The 20,585-nt window shown below is 39.9% G+C and overlaps 1 protein-coding gene across 1 annotated transcript in view; it reads left to right on the top strand.

The window, feature by feature from the left end:
* Positions 1-20,585, top strand: part of LOC100758136 (NACHT, LRR and PYD domains-containing protein 1a) — a 55,261-nt gene that overhangs the window by 28,703 nt on the left and 5,973 nt on the right. The window contains exons 7-10 of the mRNA XM_035448127.1: positions 14,401-14,500; positions 15,858-16,081; positions 19,410-19,672; positions 20,148-20,273. Coding sequence (XP_035304018.1) covers positions 14,401-14,500; positions 15,858-16,081; positions 19,410-19,672; positions 20,148-20,273 — 713 coding nt within the window. The remainder of the gene's footprint in view (positions 1-14,400; positions 14,501-15,857; positions 16,082-19,409; positions 19,673-20,147; positions 20,274-20,585) is intronic.

Here is a 20,585-nt window from a genome sequence, read left to right as displayed (position 1 = left end):
AGGATAGCTAAAACAATCTTGTACAATAAAGGAATTTTTGGAGACATCACCATGCTCACTTCAAGCTCTACTACAGAGCCATAGTAATAAACACAGCTTGGCATTGACATGAAAGCAGACACATGGACCATTAGAATCGATTAAAGACCCTGATGTCAATCCACATACCTATGAATACCTGATTTTTGACAAAGAAGCCAAAAGTGTACAATAAAAAAAGAAAACATCTTCAACAAATGGTGCTGGCAAAACTGGATATCAATGTGTAGAAGATAGAAAATAGATTAATATCTATCACCATGCACAAAATTCAAGTCCAAGTGGATCAAAGACCTCAACATAAATCCAAGTGCACTGAACCTGGTAGAAGAGAAAGTGGGAGGTAGCCTTGAACACATTTCCTAAACATAACACCAGCAGCACAGACACTGAGAGCAACAAGTAATAAATGTGACCTCCTAAAACTGAAAAGCTTCTGTAAGGCAAAGGACACAATAAACAAAATGACAACTTACAGAATGGGAAAGATCTTTACCAACCCCATATCTGACAGAGGGCTGATCTCCAAAATATATAAAAATTCAAGAAACTAGATGTCAAATATAAAATAATCCAGTTATATAGTATGTACAGATATAAACAGAGAATTCTCAACAGAAGAATCTCAAATGGCCAAAAGACATTTAAAGAATTGCTTGACATCCTTAGTCACCAGGGAAATACAAATCAAAACAACTCTGAGATGCCATCTTATACCTGTCAGAATGGCTAAGATAAAAAACACCAATGGCAGCCTATGTTGGATAGGATGTAGAGTAAGGGGAACACTCCTCCATTGCTGGTGGGAATGCAAGCTTACACAACCATTTTCAAAATCAGTATGATGGTTTATCTGAAAATTGGGAATCAATCTACCTCAAGACCCACCATTACCACTCTTAGGCTTATACCCAAAGGGTGCTCAATCGTACCACAAGGACACTTGCACAACTATGTTCATAGCAGCATTATTCTTAATTACCAGAACCTGGAAATAGCCTAAATGCCCCTCAACCAAAGAATGAATAAAGAAAAAGTGTTACATTTTCACCACGGAGTAATAGTCAGCTGTAAAAAACAATCACCTCGTGAAATTTGCAGGTAAATTAATGGAAATAGAAAAAATTCATTCTGAGTGTGTTAACCCAGATGCAGAAAGAAAAACACAGTATGTATTCACTCATAAATGGATACAAGAGGAACTCAGCAGGCGGGATCCAGCACACTCAGAGACTGCCAATGCCCTGGTAACAGTCCCACCTCCATCCACCAGTCCAGTTAGGCCAGGGACTGCTTTCAGTTCGGGTTCCCCTGCTCTGCTAGGGGACACCTGATGCCTGGAGTCTGCTCATGGGATCCGAACTCGGCTAGTGGGTTCCAGCACACCCAGAGACAGCCAAGGTCTGGTAACAGTCCCACCTCCATCCACAATAAGAGGACAGACATCAGAGAACTTGAACTGTTTGCATCTACCAGAAGGAAACATTGGTCTCATACCCACAAGGAGAGGAAGAGACTCCTGCTACATCCACCAGAAGATAGGATGGAAAGAAGACAGTATAAAAGCACATTCAACAACAGAAAACCAATATGACACCACCAGAGACTGGGAACCATATACCAGCAAGACCTGAATATCACAATGCAGATGAAGCAGAAGAGAATGACCTTAAAACATCATCATGAAAATGATAGAGGGCCTCAAAGAGGATATGAGAAAATAAAGAAATGGAAGAAGCCAGTTTGTCGTTGCTGCTCAGAGTCACCTGATGCAAGCAACCTGCGAGCCGGACCAGTTCGGCGCAAGATTCTGAACTCCGAACACCCAGAAGCAGCCCGGTCTCCATCTGCCAGTCCAGGTAGGCCAGGAACTGTTACTGGTTCCAGTATATTGTCCCTGCTCAGAATCACCAGAGGCAAGCTACCTGCATGCCAGACCAGTTCGGCGGCAGTTCCGAACACTGAACACCCATAGGCAGCCCGCCTCCATCCACTGGCCCAGGACCCTGCACGCCCGAACACTGCCAACACCTAGGGAAGAGTGACACCTCCATTCACGAGAAGAGGACCGACATCAGAGTATTGGATCTGTTTGCATCTACCAGAAGGGAACATTGGTCCCACACCCACCAGGAGAAGAAGAAACACTTGCTACAGCCACCAGAAGAAAGGATGAGAAGAGGACAAGGTAAAAGTACATCCAACAACAGAAAACCCAAAAGGACACCACCGGAGACTAGGAACCATACACCAGTAAGACCTCAACATCACGATGCAGATGAACCAGAAGAGAATGACCTTAAAAACATCTTCAGGAAAATGATAGAGGATCTCAAAGAGGACATGAAAAAATCCCTTAAAGAAATGGAAGAAAAAAACTAACCAAAAAGATACAAGGTATCAATCTTCAAGTCAATCAATATCAATCTCTTAAGGAAAGAGTTCAAGAACTAAAAACTGAAATAGAGACAATGAAGAAAGCACAATCTGAGGGAATGCTGGAAATAGAAAAGCTGGGTAAACGATCAGGAACTACAGATGTAAGCATAACCAACAGAATACAAGAGATGGAAGAGAGAATCTCAGGGGTTGAAGACACACTAGCGGAAATAAACTCATCAACCAAAGAAAGTCTTAAGTCCAACAAATCCCTATCAGAAAATATCCAGGAACTATGGGATACTGTGAAAAGACCAAAACTAAGAATAATAGGTATAGAAGAAGGAGAAGAAATCCAACTCAAAGGCCCACAAAACATATTCAACAAAAATCATAGAAGAAAACTTTCCCAACTACAGAAAGACATACCAATGAAAATACAAGAAGCCTACAGAACACCAAATAGACTGAACCAAAAAAAGTCACCTCACCACATAATAATTCAAAACACCAAGCATACACAACAAAGAGAAAATATTAAGAGCAGCAAAGGAAAAAGGTCAAGTAACACATAAAGGCAAACTTATCAGAATCACACCTGACTTTTCCTTGGAAACTCTGAAAGCCAGAAGATCCTGGATCGATATTCTACCTACACTAAGAGACCATGGATGCCAGTCCAGACTACTATACCCAGCAAAGCTTTCAATAGATGGAGAAAACAAGATATTCCATGACAAAAGCAGATTCAAACCATACATATCCACCAATACAGCCCTACAGAAAGTATTGGAAGGAAAACTCCAACCCAGGGAAGTTAACTACAACTAGAAATAGATAATCCCAATTTACCAACAGCCAAAAGGAAAAAGGGACAGAAACCCACACATAATCTCATCACCATCACCAAAGCAAATACAAACAAGAATGAACAGTAATCAATGGTCATCAATATCCATCAACATTAATGGTCTCAACTCCCCTATAAAAAGACACAGATTAGCAGAATGGATAAGAAGACAGAATCCTTCCTTCTGCTGCATACAAGAAACTCACCTCAACCTCAAAGACAGATGGTACCTAAGAATTAAGGGTTGGGGAAAGATCTTCCAATCAAATGGACCCAAGAAACAAGCAGGAGTAGCTATCCTAATATCCAATAAATTGGTCTTTAAACTAAAATCAGTCAAAAGAGATGAAGAAAGTCACTTCCTACTTATCAGAGGAGAAATCCATCAGGATGAAGTCTCAATTCTGAATATTTATGCCCCAAATACAAAGGCATCCACATTTGTAAAAGAAACATTACTAAAACTCAAATCACACATAAAACCACACACACTTATAGTGGGAGATTTCAACGCCCCACTCTCACCACTGGACAGAAATGCCAGACAGAAACTTAACAAAGAAACAAAAGATCTAATAGAAGTTATGGCACAATTGGACTTAACAGATATCTATAGAATATTCCAACCAAATACAAAACAATTTACCTTCTTCTCAGCACCACATGGAACATTCTCTAAAATCGACCACATACTTGGCAATATAGCAAACCTCAACAGGTACAAAAAACTTGAAAGAATCCCCTGTGTCTTATCAGACCACCATGCTTTAAAATTAGAATTCAACAACAACAAGAACTACAGAAAACCTACAAACTCATGGAAATTAAGTAAAGCCCAATTGCACAATTCATTGGTCCAGGAAAAAATAAAAAAAGAAATTAAAGATTTCCTAGAATTCAATGAGAATGCGGACACAACATACCCAAACCTATGGGATACTTTGAAAGCAGTGCTAAGAGGAAAGTTCATAGCGCTAAATGCCCACGTGAAGAAACAGGAGAATAATCACACTTGAGAATTAACAGCACAACTGAACGCTCTAGAACACAAAGAATCAAATACACCCTGGAGGAGCAGACACCAGGAAATAATCAAATTGAGGGCTGAAATAATAAAATGGAAACTAGAATAATACAAAGAATCAATATAACAAAAAGTTGTTCTTCGAGAAAATCAACAAGATAGCCAAACTTTTATCCAAACTTACCAAACAACAAAGAGTGAACATGCAAATTAATAAAATCAGGAGTGAAAAGGGCGACATAACAACAGACAAAGAGGAAATCCAGAGAATCATCACGTCATATTTTGAAAACCTATATTCCTCAAAATTTGAAAATCTAAGGGAAATGGACAATTTTCTGGACAGATTTCACTTTCCAAAATTAAATCAAGAACAGATAAGCAACTTAAATAGACCTATAACTTCTAATGAAATTGAAGCAGTCATTAGAAGTCTCCCAAACAAAAAAAGCCCAGAGCCAGATGACTTCAGTGCAGAATTCTACCAGAAATTCAAAGTACAGCTAATACCAATTCTCGTGAAAGTATTCCACACAATAGAAGCAGAAGGGTCATTACCAAACTCTTTTTATGAGGCCACAATAACCTTGATACCCAAGCCACACAAAGACACAACTAAGAAAGAGAACTACAGACCAATATCCCTCATGAACATTGATGCAAAAATTCTCAATAAAATATTGGCAAATCGAATCCAAGAACACATCAGAGATATCATCCATCCAGATCAAGTAGGCTTCATCCCAGGGATGCAAGGATGGTTCAACATACAAAAATCCATCAATGTAATCCACCATGTAAACATACTGAGGAAAAAAATCACATGATCATCTCACTAGATGCCGAGAAAAGCCTTTGACAAAATCCAACATCCCTTCATGATAAAGGTCCTGGAGAAATCAGGGATAACAGGAACATACCTCAACATATTAAAGCAATATACACCAAGCCAACAGCCAACATCAAATTAAATGGTGAGAAACTCAATGCAATTCCTCTAAAATCAGGAGCAAGGCAAGGCTGTACACTCTCTCCATACCTCTTCAATATTGTCCTTGAAGTTCTAGCTAGAGCAATAAGACAACAAAAAGAGATTAAGGGAATACAAATTGGAAAGGAAGAAGTCAAACTCTCACTATTTGCAGATAATATGATAGTCTACATAAGTGACCCGAAAAACTCAACAAGGGAACTCCTACAGCTGATAAACACCTTCAGCAAAGTGGAAGGATACAAGATTAACTCAAAAAAATCTGTACCCCTACTATATACGGATGATACATTGGTGGAGAAACAAATCAGAGCAGCATTACCCTTTACAATTGCCACAAACAACATAAAATACTTTGGAGTAACACTAACCAAAAAAGTGAAAGACCTGTACTGTAAGAATTTTGAGTCTCTAAAGAAAGAAAATAAAGAAGATACCAGAAAACGGAAAGATCTCCCATGATCATGGATAGGCAGGATCAATATAGTAAAAATAGCAATCTTACCAAAAGCAATCTACAGATTCAATGCAATCCCCATCAAAATCCAAACACACTTCTTCACAGACCTTGAAAGAACAATTCTCAACTTTATATGGAGAAACAAAAGACCCAGGATAGCCAAAACAACCCTGTACAATAGAGGTACATCTTCAGGCATCACTATCCCTGACTTCAAGCTCTATTACAGAGCTATAGTCCTGAAAACAGCTTGGTATTGGCACAAAAATAGACAGGGAGACCAATGGAATTGAATTGAAAACCCTGATGTTAACCCACACACCTATGAACACCTGATTTTTTTCAAATAATCCAAATATATACTCTGGAACAAAGAGAACATCTTCAACAAATGGTGCTGGCATAACTGGATGCAAACATGTAGAAGACTACAGATAGACCCAAGCCTTTTGCCCTGCACAAAACTTAAGTCAAAATGGATCAAAGACCTCAACATAAACCCAGCCACACTGCACCTACTAGAAGATGAAGTGGGAAATACCCTTGAATTAATCAGTACAGGAGACTGCTTCCTGAATATTACACCAGTAGCACAGACACTGAGATCAACAATTAATAAATGGGACCTACTGAAACTAAGAGGCTTCTGTAAGGCCAAGGACATAGTCAGCAAGACAAAACGTCAGCCCACAGACTGGGAAAAGATATTCACCAACCCCACATCTGGCAGATGGCTGATCTCCAAAATATACAAAGAACTCAAGAAGCTAGTCTCCAAAACACCAAACAATCCAATTAAAAAATGGGGTACAGAACTACATAGACAATTCTCAATAGAGGAATCTAAAATGGCTGAAAGACACATGAGAAAATGTTCAACATCCTTAGCCATCAGGGAAATGCAAATCAAAACAACACTGAGATACCATCTTACTCCTGTCAGAATGGCTAAAATAAAAAACATAAATGGCAGTTTATGCTGGAGAGGATGTGGAGAAAGGGGAACACTCCTCCACTGCTGGTGGGAGTGCCAACTTGTACAGCCACTTTGGAAATCAGTATGGTGACTCCTCAGGAAAAATGGGAATGAGTCTCCCACAAGAATCAGCAATTCCACTCCTAGGCATATACCCAAAAGAAGCACATTCATATAACAAGGACACATGTTCAACCATGTTCATAGCAGCATTATTTGTAATAGTCAGAAACTGGAAGCAGCCTAGATGCCCCTCAACTGAAGAATGGATAGAGAAATTGTGGTACATTTACACAATGGAGTACTACTCAGCTGAAAAAAAACAATGCAATCTTGAAATTTGCAGGAAAATGGATGGAACTGGAAGAAACCATTCTGAGCGAGGTAACCCAATCACAAAAAAAAGACAAACATGATATGTACTCACTCATATGTGGACCTGCTTTATGATACATAGAAGTGACCGTGCTTTATCAGAGCTGTTTTTAATGATGTTGCTCAGAATGGTTTCCTCCCAGATGATGATTGAGAAGCTAATTTAAAAAAAAAAAATGGTGCCAAGTACCACAAGAGTAAGAGAATTGTGCTATTTTCTGGGATTTTGTTTTTTACTTTTTTGTTGTTTGTTTGTTTGTTTTTTGTTATTGTTTCTTGTTTTTTTTAAATGGAGTGTGATGATGTCTCTACAATTTTGTTCAAATGACTACAGAACCTGGAAAAGCTGTTGCTACTTTTGATGCATAACATATTGCCATTACTGTTCTTTTTATATAAATACATATATATGCTAATTGAAACTCAATTATGTGATGAATCCAAGATGTTTTAGTGAGTGCTCACCTGTGCATGCAAATTTGATTTCATCTTAGTAAGTGGTAAAGTTATATGCTTGCCAAAAAACAAAATAAGTGACACTCTGGAAGACAAATGTCACACAATTTCAATTTTATATGTAGCCTAGAAATGATGAATTTATGGGAACAGAGAGCAGAATTGTGGCTATTAGGCTTCAATGTGGGACTTTTAACAATGGGGAAACGATTGGTTTAAGGATATAAAACAGTTGGACAAGAGGCATGGTCTCTGTGATGCCTTGAGGTCTACTGAGAGCATGATAAATATGGTTGATAACAATATGCTATATTTTAAAAGTTGTGAGATAGTATACTTGAAGTGTTCTCAAAACAAAAATGATGAATATGTGTGATATAACATGTTAATTGGTTTAATTTAGCCATTCCATTGTGAACATACTATATTATGTATCATAATTGTGCATGACTTTATTTATGAGCTAAATAAATGAATGGAAAAAAGAAATGGAAGAAAAAACAAACCACAAAATACAAGATATCAACTAATCTTTCAAGGAAACACTTCAAGACCTACAAACTGAAATAGAGAAAATAAAGAAAGCACAATCTGAGGAAATGCTGGAAATAGAAAAGCTGGGTAAACAATCAGAAACTACAGATGCAAGCATAACCAACAGAATAGAAGAGATGGAAGAGAGAATCTCAGGAGTTGAAGATACACTAGTAGAAATAGACTCATCAAGCAAAGAAAATCTTAAGTCCAACAAATCCCTAACACAAAATATCCAGGAATTATGGGGTACCATGAAAAGACCAAACCTAAGAATATTAGGTATAGAAGAAGGTGAAGAAATCCAACTCAAAGGTGCACAAAACATATTCAACGAAATCTTAGAAGAAAAGTTTCCCAACCTAAAAAAAGACATGCCAATGAAAGTACAAGAAGCCTACAGAACACCAAATAGACTGAACCAAAAAAGGCCTCCTCGCCACATAATAATCAAAACCCAAAACATACAGAATAAAGAGAAAATATTAAGAGCAGCAAAGGAAAAAGGTCAAGTATCAGAATTACACCTGACTTTTCCATGGAAACTCTGAAAGCCAGAATGTCCTGGATAGATATTATACCTACACTAAGAGACCACAGATGCCAGCCTAGACTACTATACCCAGCAAAGCTTTCAATCAATATAGATGGAGAAAACAAGATATTCAATGACAAAAACAGATTCAAACAATACATGTCCAACAATCAAGCACTACAGAAAGTTCTGGAAGGAAAACTGCAACCCAAGGAACTTTACTACAACCAGAAAAATATAGGCAATATATAATCCCACTTACCAACAGCCTAAAGAAAAAAGGGATGAAAACCCACACATATTTCACCACCACCACCAAATCCAAAGCAAACAAGAATGAACAATCAATGGTCACTAATATCCCTCAATATTAATGGTCTTAACTCGCCCATAAAAAGACACAGGTTAGCAGAATGGATTAAAAGACAGAATCCATCCTTCTGCTGCATACAAGAAAAACACCTCAGCTTCAAGGAAAAATGGTACCTAAGAATTAAAGATTGGGAAAAGATTTTCCAGTGTAATGGACCCAAGAAACAAGTGGGGGTAGCAATCCTAAATATCCAACAAATTGGACTTTAAACTAAAATCAATCAAAAGAGATGAAGTAGGTCACTTCCTGCTCATCACAAGAGAAATTCATCAGGATGAAGTCTCAATTCTGAACATTTATGCCCCAAATACAAAGGCATCCAGGTTCATAAAAGAAACATTACTGAAACTCAAATCACACATAAACCCACACACACTTACGGTGGGAGACTTCAACACCCCACTCTCATAACTGGACAAGAACACCAGACAGAAACTTAAAAAGGAAACAAAGGAACTAATAGAAGTTATGGCCCAATTGGGCTTAACAGACTTCTATAGAACATTCCATCCAAATACAAAAGAATATACCTTCTTCTCAACACCACATGGAACATTCTCTAAAATTGACCACATACTTGGCAACATAGCAAACCTCAACAGGTAAAAAAAAATTAAAATAACCCCCAGTATCTTATCAGACCACCATGCTTTAAGGTTAGAATTCAATAACAACACAAATTTCAGAACACCTACAAATTCATGGAAATTAAGTAAAGCCCAATTGCACAATCCCTGGGTCTAGGAAGAAATTTAAAACAAAAGAAATTAAAGATTTCCTAGAATTCAATAAGAAGGTTGACACAACATATCCAAACTTATGGGACACTTTGAAAGCAGTGCTAAGAGGAAAGTTCATAGCGCTAAGTGCCCACATGAAGAAACAGGAGAATAATCACACTAGAGAATTAACAGCACAACTGAAAGCTTTAGAACACAAAGAAGCAAATACATCCCAGAGGAGTAGATGCCAGGAAGAAATCAAATTGAGGGCTGAAAACAATAAAGTGGAAACTAGGAGAACAAAACAAAGTATCAATGAAACAAAGAGATAGTTCTTTTAGAAGATCAACAAGATAGACAAATCTTTATCCAAACTTGCCAAAAGGCAGAGAGTGAACATGCAAATTAATAAAATCAGGAATGAAAAGGGTGACATAACAACAGACACAGAGGAAATTCAGAGAATCATCAGGTCATATGTCGAAAACCTATATTCTTCAAAATTAGAAAATCTAAAGGAAATGGACAATTTGGGGGACAGATTTCATTTACGAAAATTAAATCAAGATAAGCAACTTAAATAGACCTATAAGCCCTAATGAAATAGAAGCAGTCATCAAAAGTCTCCCAACCAAAAAAAGCCCAGGGCCAGATGGCTTCAGTGCAGAATTCTACCTGAATTTCAAGCAACAGTTAACACCAATTCTCCTCAAAATACTCCACACAATAGAAGCAGAAGGTTCATTGCCAAACTCTTTTTACAAGGCTTCAATAATGGTGATACCCAAGCCACACAAAGACACAACTAACAAAGAGAATTACAGACCAATATGCCTCATGAACATTGATGCAAAAATAACAATAAAATTCTGCAAACCAAATTCGAGAACATATCAAAGAAATCAACCACCATGATCAAGTAGGCTTCATGCCAGGAATGCAAGGATGGTTCAACATACGAAAATCAATCAGTGTAATCCACCATGTAAACAGACTGAGGAAGAAAAACCACATGATCATGTCACCAGATGCCAAAAAAGCCTTTGACAAAATCCAACACCTCTTCATGATAAAGATCTTGGAAAGATCAGGGATAACAGGAACATACCTTAACATAATAAAAGCAATATACACCAAGCCAACAGCCAACATCAAATTAAATGGAGAGAAACTCAATGTAATTCCTCTAAAATCGGGGACAAGACAAGGCTGTCCACTCTCTCCATACGTCTTCAATATTGTCCTTGAAGTTCTAGCTAGAGCAATAAGACAACAAAAAGAGATCAAGGGGTCACAAAGCAGAAAGGAACATGTCAAACTTTAACTATTTGCAGATGGTGATGCTCTGCATGAGTGACCCAAAAAACACTACCAGGGAACTCCTACAGCTGATAAACACCTTCAACAAAGTGACAGGATACAAGATTAAATAAAAAAATCTGTAGCACTACTATATACAGATGATACTTTTGAGAAAAAGATATCAGAGAAACAGCACCTTTTACAATTGCCACGAACAACATAAAATACCTTGGGGTAACACTAAACAAAATGGTGAAAGACCTGTACCATAAAAATTTTGAGTCTCTAAAGAAAGAAATTAAAGAAGATACTAGAAAAATGGAAGGATCTCCCATGTTCTTGGATAGGTAGGATCAACATAGTAAAAATGGCAATCTTGCCAAAAGCAATCTACAGATTCAATGCAATCCCCATCAAAATCCCAACACAATTCTTTACAGACCTTGAAAGAACAATTCTCAACTTTATATGGAAAATCAAAAGACCTAGGATAGCCAAAACAACCCTGTACAATAAAGGAACTTCTGGAGGCATCACTATCCCTGACTTCAAGCTCTATTACAGAGTTATAGTCCTGAAAACAGCTTGGTATTGGCACAAAAATAGACAAGAGACCAATGGAATAGAGTTGAAAACACCGATATTAACCCACACACCTACGAATACTTGATTTTTGACAAAGAAGCTAAATTTATACAATGGAATAAAGAAAGAATCTTCAACAAATGGTACTGCCAAAAAAGTATAAGACTGCAGATAGATCCATGTCTATCGCCATGCACAAAACTTAAGTCCAAATGGATCAAAGACCTCAACATACATCCAGCCACACTGAACCTATTAGAAGAGAAAGTAGGAAACACCTTTGAACTAATTGGTACAGGAGACCACTTCATGAACATAACACCAGTAGCACAGACACTGAGATCAACAATTGATAAATGGGAACTCCTGAAACTGAGAAGCTTCTGTAAGGCTATGGAAACAGTCAGTAAAACAAAAAGACAGCTGACAGACTGGGAAAAGGTATTCACCAACCCCACATCTGACAGAGGGTTGATTTCTGAAATATACAAAGTCAAGAAGCTAGTCTCCAAAACACCAAAGAATCCAATAAAAAAGTGGGGTACAGAACTACATAGACAATTCTCAATAGAGGAATCTAAAATGGCTGAAAGGCACATAAGAAAGAGTTCAACATCCTTAGCCATCAGGGAAATGCAAATCAAAACAACTCTGAGATACCATCTTACTCCTGTCAGAATGGCTAAAATAAAAAACACCAATGACAGTTTATGCTGGAGAGGATGTGGGGAAAGGATCACACTCCTCCACTGCTGGTGGGAGTGCCAACTTGTACATCCACTTTGGAAATCAATATGGCGACTCCTCAAGAAAATGGGAATCAGTCTACCACAAGATCCAGCAATCCCATTCTTAGGCTTATACCCAAAAGAAGCACATTCATACAACAAGGGCATCTGTTCAACAATGTTCATAGCAGCACTATGAAGTAGAAGCAGATACCCACAACTAATCACTGAACTGAACTGGAATTCAGTTGCAGAGAAGAACAAGTGATGAGCAAAGGGGTCCAGACCAGGCTGGTGAAACCCATAGAAACAGCTGACGTGAACAATGTGCAGCCCTTGGTCCCCAGAATGATAGATGGGACAGCAGCATGGGACTGATCCAGACCCCAGGAAAAGGGTCTCAGTGATGAGACCTCAGAAATCCACAGGACCTCCTGTAGTAATTCCGTTCTTATCCCTAGCATAGGTGTGGACTTTGGGAGCCCAATCCACATACCGGTATACTCCCTGAACCAAGACACACGTGGGTGGGCATAGGCCCTAAACCAAATGATATGATAGACTCTGATGACCCCTATGGAAGGCCTCACCCTACCTGGGGAGCAGAAAGGATATGTGATAGGTAGGGTTTTAGTTGAGAGGGTGGTAAGTTAGGAGAGGAAGGAGAGGGAAGTGGGACTGACATGTAAAACAATCTTGTTTCTAATTCAAATAAAAAATAAATGAAGGAAGAAAAAAGAGAACCCTGATAAATAAATAAATAAATAAATAAATAAATAAATAAATAAATAAATGGATAACAGATATAAAGCAAAGAATAACTAGACCAAAATCCACAGCTCCAGAGAAGTTGGATAACAAGGAGGTCCCTAAGAGGGAAGCATGCATCACCCTGGAAAGGGAGAATAAATGAGATCTACTGGGTAAATTCTGGGCTGGGGGCAGTATAGGTGAGGGGATGGGGGTTGAAAACATGAGGGAACAAGATGATGGTGTTGGAGGAGAGATAGGTGGGAGAGAAAGGATATAGATATCCCGATAAAGGGAGCCATTAAGGGGCTAGGAAGAAACCTGATGCTAGGGAAATTCCCAGGAATCCACAAGGATGACCCCAGCTAAGACCCCATCAATAGTAGAGAGGGTGCCTGAACTGTCCTTCCCTTTTAATCAGATTGATGACTACCCTGTCATCATAGAACCTTCATCCAGTAACTGATGGAAGCAGATGTAGATATCCACAAAGCACCGGGACAAGCTAAGGGAGTCCAGTTGAAGAGAGGGAGGAGGGAATTATATGAGTAAGTGAAGATCAAGATCATGATGGGAAATACACAGAGAAAGCTGACTCAAACTTATGGGAGACCTCGGGCACTAGACTGACAGCTGAGAAGTCTGCATAGGACCAAACCCAGGCCCTTTGCATGTGGGCAACAGCTTTGTAAACTGGTCAGCGTGTGGAACCAGGATATATCCCTAGTGCATGAGCTGGTTGTTTGGAGCCCATTCTATATGGTGGCATGCCTTGCTCAGCCTTGATGGAGGGAAAGGGGTGGTGCTTAGTCCTGCCTCAACTGAATGTAACATGCTTTGTTGACTCACCATGAGAGACCTTACCCTTTCTGAGGAGTGGATAAAGGTAAGTTGGGCAGAAGTAGGGAGAGGGGGAGGAGACAAGGGAAGGGGAACTGTGGTTGATATGTAAAATGAAGAAATAAAATTTAAAAAAGAAAACACATGAGCTGGTGTGGAAGCAGGTATTATGCTGGGCTGGTGGTCAAAAAGAAGGGTAGAAAGACAAAACTCTATAGATAGAGTAGAGATAGATAGATAGGTAGATAGATAGATAGATAGATAGATAGATAGATAGATATGAAAATCATGCCTGTAGTCTGAGGAACAGTGATAAAACCTGCAGATGTAATTCCTGCTAAAGCCTAGACTGGAAAACCTGGAAACAAGTTCAGCCATGGTCCACTACTGAAGAAAGCTAGGGAGACGAGTCTCTTTAGAGCAATGTGCTCACAACTTACACCACAAAAGACTTTCCATCCATCTTCTCCTAACTCTTCAGGACACAAGCACACAGAACCATTGGGAACTGAAGATGACTTCTGGGGCCCTACAGGGCCTGTGGTTACTGAGGTGGTTGACAGAGAGAGAAACCTGTACCGGTGAGTGAGCTCTGCCTGGATAACATGACTTTCCCCAGCACACACCTAGTCTCTACAGTGTCTCCTCAATTCCTCACCAATACAGGTGTCAAGGCCACAACTGGAATAAGAAGTTTGGGTTGTTATAAAAATAGGGGTCTTTTTCATGAAATTTTCAAACATTTACAAAACTAGAGAGCACAAGAACTTCCCTGTCCAGTTATGCACCTCCAGCAACATTCATCCAAGTTTGTTTAAACTACTCACATTCCTCCCTTGTCATCACTGTCACAGTATTCTAAGTGCAGGACATTAGGTGTTTTTACCCACAAACATTTCACTATGCCTGCCCCGTAATTAAGACAGGACCTTGTCTGCCATGACCAGATCACCATTACCACATCAATAGACCTGACATTAGTCCTTCAAACCATCTAATCAGTCTGCTTAACTTTCCTCATTACCTGAAGTGAGGACTTTCTGCTGATTATGTTAGTCATGGTGTAAACAGCATCTGTTCGCTCATTGCATTTGGTTTCTCCTGTCTCTTAGATTTCTTTTAAATCCCTATAAACTCAGCACTCCTGCTTCACTACCAACCACTGTGTGCTAAGAACCCACTAGGGTCAAGAACATGAGGATGCCCTGGCCTCCAAGAATTATAGTCCTAAGAATAATATATACACAGTGATTATATACATAGTCATGGTGTCTTCCATAACCTGTTACCCTCTTCCACACTGTCAGAGTCACTCTGTCAGCTGGAAAACTGCCACTTGAACTTCCTTCAACAGAAACTTATACTTGTCCACACATCTGTCAAGAAGCCTTGAGAAATTCACTGAAGATCTTGGTACAGCATTTTTTGTCAGGTCCAAGGATTCATCACTCATATTATCAGATGAACTCTGATTTTGTTAAATATACTTTAAGAATATTAACAGTAAAAACTGAAGATGAACCTAAGTAGTAGTGCCCTTGCTTACTCTGCACAAGGACCTAGCTTGATCCCCAGAAGTTCACACACACACACACACACACACACACACACACACACACACACACACACCTATATCATCACCCTAGTCATCATCACAGGAGCTGACTGTTCCAGGTGTGTGGCACCTGTAGGTGTGCTCTGGATCACTCAGTACTCACAGGTATATGAGATGGTGTTGTCGTTGCCTCCAACACAACAGATGGGGAAAGAGATTTGGTGGTTAAGTGACTTAGTCAATGATCCACATAGACACAGCAGAGGAACCAGAGCTCAGAGTCATCTGGCTAAAGTCTTTGGTGTCTCCATCCCTGGACTGAGTCTGCACTCAGCAGACGAGCAGAGCTGGCTTTCACTGGTATGTTCCTGTCCTTCTTCTAGAGTTCAGTTTCCTGTGCCTGGTTCCTACCACTGTCCCAACACAGGACTCTGCTTTGTGGTGACAAGGGCAGTGTCCATCGATATTGGATTCTGTACCTGGACCCAACACCTGGAAAAGACTCCCTTGAAGCACACTCACATAGTGGCTGGACCTTTGTTTGCCATCAAAGCTGAGCAGGGAGCTGTGGCTGCTGTGTACCTTCCTCACTTTGTAGCTCTTCCAGGTAATCAAGGGAAGCATAAGGAGCAGGGTGGTACTATTGGGAGGACTTGATAGGTCACATAGCAGACTATAGGATGATGGTGATGAGGGAAGGTCTCATGGCTTCCTTAGTGATACAGAGTGGGCTATAGAGGTGATACTGAGATGTTTTCTATACCTTCTTGTCTGATGTAAATTCTTTGAAGTATGTGTTCCCCAGCATTAGGAATTTATTTCTGTTTTACCTAAAAGAGTTCTGTAAGTGGAAAGTGATGTCTCAGTAGCAATATTAAGTGCATTTATTAAGATCTTTTTATACACCAAAGCTCTCTTGAAATCAGCAGGAAACCAAGAATAAACTGAGCAATGAGAAGAGTTTGTTGAAAATGATGACTAAGAAAACTGTAAGGATCATTTGGTACCCAAGGTCTACCAATACTGTCAGGCATTATACTGCTCTAGGATGAGAAATGACGTCATCAGATACCATTGGGATACTGGAGTCAAAAAGAAGAGCTTCTTAAGAAAGAGGGAGGGATCATAAAATGTTCCAGCCTCAGTCATCTATAAAAATACTTCCAGTAGTTATTTTAACAAATACGATGTTTCCAGAGAAAGATCTCTTAAAGAAAACCATTAGTACACCTCTCTCCATGCTGGTGGGGGCGGTGTTAAGAATTCAAGAGTAGGATATTCTGAACACTCAGGCTGCCTAAAAAGAGGAAAAGCAACAACAGCAAGGAACCAGGGGTTGTACAACTGGCGACTGAGACTGACTTCCTCTCCTACTTCAAGGAGAACAGGAAAAAGCCCACCATAGATACCAGAAGAATCCAGCTCATAGGAGATGAAGATGATGTGTGTTCATGGTATAAAGGTGCAGAGCAGCCATAGAGGTGAGACCTAAAAGCTGAAGAAGTCATGTGAGGTGAAACAGAAACATGGGCTGCTCCAGCAGTTAAAGAACAATGAATAGAAAACAAGTTTAATCCTCTGGGTTAAAGATATTCATATTTAATGCAAGCACACAAGAAGAAGAAAATGAAGATGAAGAAGCCAAGCAGGACTCAGTTGTAAAATCTTACAAAACAAGTAAAATTAATAGTGACATCCACAAACACTCGAGGCCCTGAGCTCCTGACACTGACCCAGGAGCACTGCTCCCCAGATGGTGCCTTCCTAGTTTGTCTAATAAGGTCACCCAGCAGCTCCACGCAGATTTCCAGGTCTCCCCAACAACACTTGCCCCAGTCACCACTCAAGCTTCTTCCCTGCAGGTCACTGCCTTTCCTGTTTCTCACTCCCACTATCAGATCAGGCAGTTGCCCCAGTGGAATATTTAAAGGAGATTATAATGTTACAGTGCTAGAAAGCAGCAATACATTTAGGAAGGACAGCCACAGGGCCAGGTGGTGGCACAGACATGCAATTCCACAATTCAGGAGGCTAAAGCAGAATAAGTATGACTTATATCCACAAATTTGTAGTAGGACCCTTTGTTAAAACCCTAAAATGAGAATAGAAATGAAAGAATTTGGTAAGTCGTCTTAAATGCCTCAGTAAAGTTCCAATATTAGCAAAGAAAATCAGGCACCACATAGTCCCATCAGGTCTTAGGAAGGTAATGAATATCATTTACTCCTGCAAGAAGGGAGTCAGGCAGTTTCAAAGGTCTCTAAAACCTTTAGTAATTCCAACAGTTTTAAAATCCATAAAGACCACCACTTATCTGAGATTTAAAGTAATGTCTTCACTACAAGCTGCCTTTAAATGAATTTCAATCTTCACAAGGTGATCTTTGGAAGAGTGATGCTGATCTCCAACAATTGCAGCTGATTTTTTGAATCAGGGTGAATGTTTACTGTCTTAAATGTCTTCCTACCAAATTAATCTTTCAATTGAACTTCACTCACATTCAGGGCATGTACTCAATGAAAGCAGATTCTTAGGCAAACTGTCACAGGAATGGATCCTTTTACAGTTCCCAATAGAAACCTTGGTACTCTCTGAAACCTCATGAACAGTATTCGTGTCTGACCTCTTTACACCAGAATGTCCCAATAGTCTTCTCAGCTTTTGTAGTCTGAAGTAAAAACTCTTGCAGACTCTAGCCACAAAACACACCCAAATGCCTAAGAACCATATGATTAGGTTTAGTATAGAAATGACCCAACTGCTAGTGCCAATTTTCTAGCCAGTTTCATGTCTTGTAGCTCAACCAAAAATATCTGACCAAAGAAACTTAGAGAAAAGATTTATTTTGCCTCACATTTAAAAGAAATAGTTCATCCTACCCAGTCTGAGAACATGGAGCTTGCAGTGCCTGGTACACTTGTGTCAACAGAGGGAGCAGAGAACAGTGAATGCTTGTGCTCCTGTGACGTTCTCCATATTACACAGTTCTGGAACCTAGTTCTTGGATTTCACAAAAGTAGGCCCTCCAAATCAACATTTCCTGATCAAGATAATCTCCTTCTATCATGCCCTAAGGCCTGTAACCAAGGTGATTCTAGATTTTATCAACTCACATTTTATGTTAACCAATTCAGGGATCTATCCAGCAATGTCTTCAGTGAACAAAAGTAGGTACCATCAGGTTGCTTTTATAACATCAAGCTCCAGCCTGAAACAAGCATATTAGTAGACACTGCCAACCCCAAGACACCAAGGCTAGAGATAGCAGCACCTCAGAGAACCTACTCATTCTCCAGTTTCTCAAGAATCCACTCCACTGTGAATGCTCTGCCAGCAGCTACCCAGGGCCACAGCCAAGACTGATCCAGTGAGGGAGTCAGCATGAATGACCTCTAGTAGAAAGTCAGATTCAACTTCCTGGCATGGGGAATCAATACTATGAAAAGGTTTCATTGTTCTGATATGTTCTTACTTAGGATCAATTAATAAAACCATATTTTTAGTTCATAGTTTTTCTCATAAACATCAAAAATTAGTAAAAGCTAAAAGATATCATGACCAAGGAACTTGTAGAAGAAATATTTTATTGGGACTTGCAGAATCAGAGGGTGAGTCCAAGACCATCACTGCATCAAACATGGTAGAAAGCTGGAAGGCTTGGCACTGGAGCAGCAGCTGAAAGTTTACATATTTATCTTCAGGGAGGAGAGAGAAAGGAACATGGAAGTAGAAAAGGCTTTTGAAACCTCTAAGTCCATCCCAGTAACACACCTCCTCCAACAAGGTCACACCTCTTACTCCTTCCCAAATTGTCGCACCAACTATGGTGGCCATTTCATTCCACAGTCAATCTAAATCCTGGGATGCTGTTTTTCCAACCAAGCACCGCTCAATGGAAATGATAAATCTACATTTTTGAAAATTTTTATTCACAGAGGAACAAATGGACATCTTCTTGTTCCGTGTGGCCCACTTTCAAGAACATGGGATCATCCTAGAAATTCCAGCCAGGGTGGAGCAGCACTACGCAGTACTGAAAATCCCAAGCTTCTCCCCAGTGGGAATTCTAGTGAGAATGATCCCTGCTTTTGGACACTTCATCCCCATCACTTCCATCACACTGATCTACTATCATCTCAATCTCAACGAACTCACCCTTCATCTCTACCTGATCCCCAATGACTGCACCATCCGGAAGGTGACACTGAGAACCCCAATGGTGGGTGGGGCCAGGGTGGGGTGACGGAAAAATTGAGACACAGAATATAAACACCTTGGAGAGATTCTCCGCTGGTGATGCAGTTCTATACGGAGAACTCTGGTGTTTATGATTCTGCACTCTTCTTGGCCCCTTACAACAGAGCCTCTCTCCACTGCCTTAAATGCCCCTTTATCTCTGCACAGCCTTCTGTGGCCCCTTTCCACCCATCAGAAGGATGGCAATTCTCCACATTCAACATTTAGCCAAACCCCTTCCTCTATGGCAGGGACCCTGAAATGAATATGACAGGGGCCAATAATTGAACAGTGTGTGGCAGAACACAAGGCAGAAGACTGCCGGGTGATGTCACCTGATCCCACCTCCGACACTGATCCACCACCTCACCTTATTCACCCCAGATAGCTGTTGTAGATCAGAAATCTACCTAATCGCTATCTGCAATGTTCCCTAGGCTATTGATGAAGAAGAAATGAAGTTTCAGTTTGTTCGAATAAATAAGCCACCCCCAGTAGACTCTCTTTACATCGGCTCACGCTACATTGTGTCTGCATCCAAGAAGCTGGAAATCATCCCAAAGGTAAGAATCCAGATATTTACTGCTCTTCAGGGTCAGATACCAGGCTTGGGAAACCTGTGGGCTTTGCATCAACTGAGATTGGGGAGAAAACTATTGGGATTTGGGATGAGTAAGAATACATCCTAGTTAGCTGGAAAACAATCTAAGGGACCACACAGGAATACAGCAGAGCAGGCCTGGGGAATTGAGGGATTGCATTCATATGGCATGGAGAAGGGGTCAGCCTAACGTGGACAGCAAGCCCTGGCTTAAGATGTATGAGCCGACTTTTCAGGATGACATCTCAGTTGTTATGGTTTAAATCAAAAATGC

This window comes from Cricetulus griseus, chromosome 7 (assembly GCF_003668045.3).
Source record: "Cricetulus griseus strain 17A/GY chromosome 7, alternate assembly CriGri-PICRH-1.0, whole genome shotgun sequence".
Taxonomy (NCBI): Eukaryota; Metazoa; Chordata; class Mammalia; order Rodentia; family Cricetidae; genus Cricetulus; species Cricetulus griseus.
Note: the sequence above shows the minus strand (reverse complement) of the source record. Positions and strands in the feature narration are given on the sequence as shown.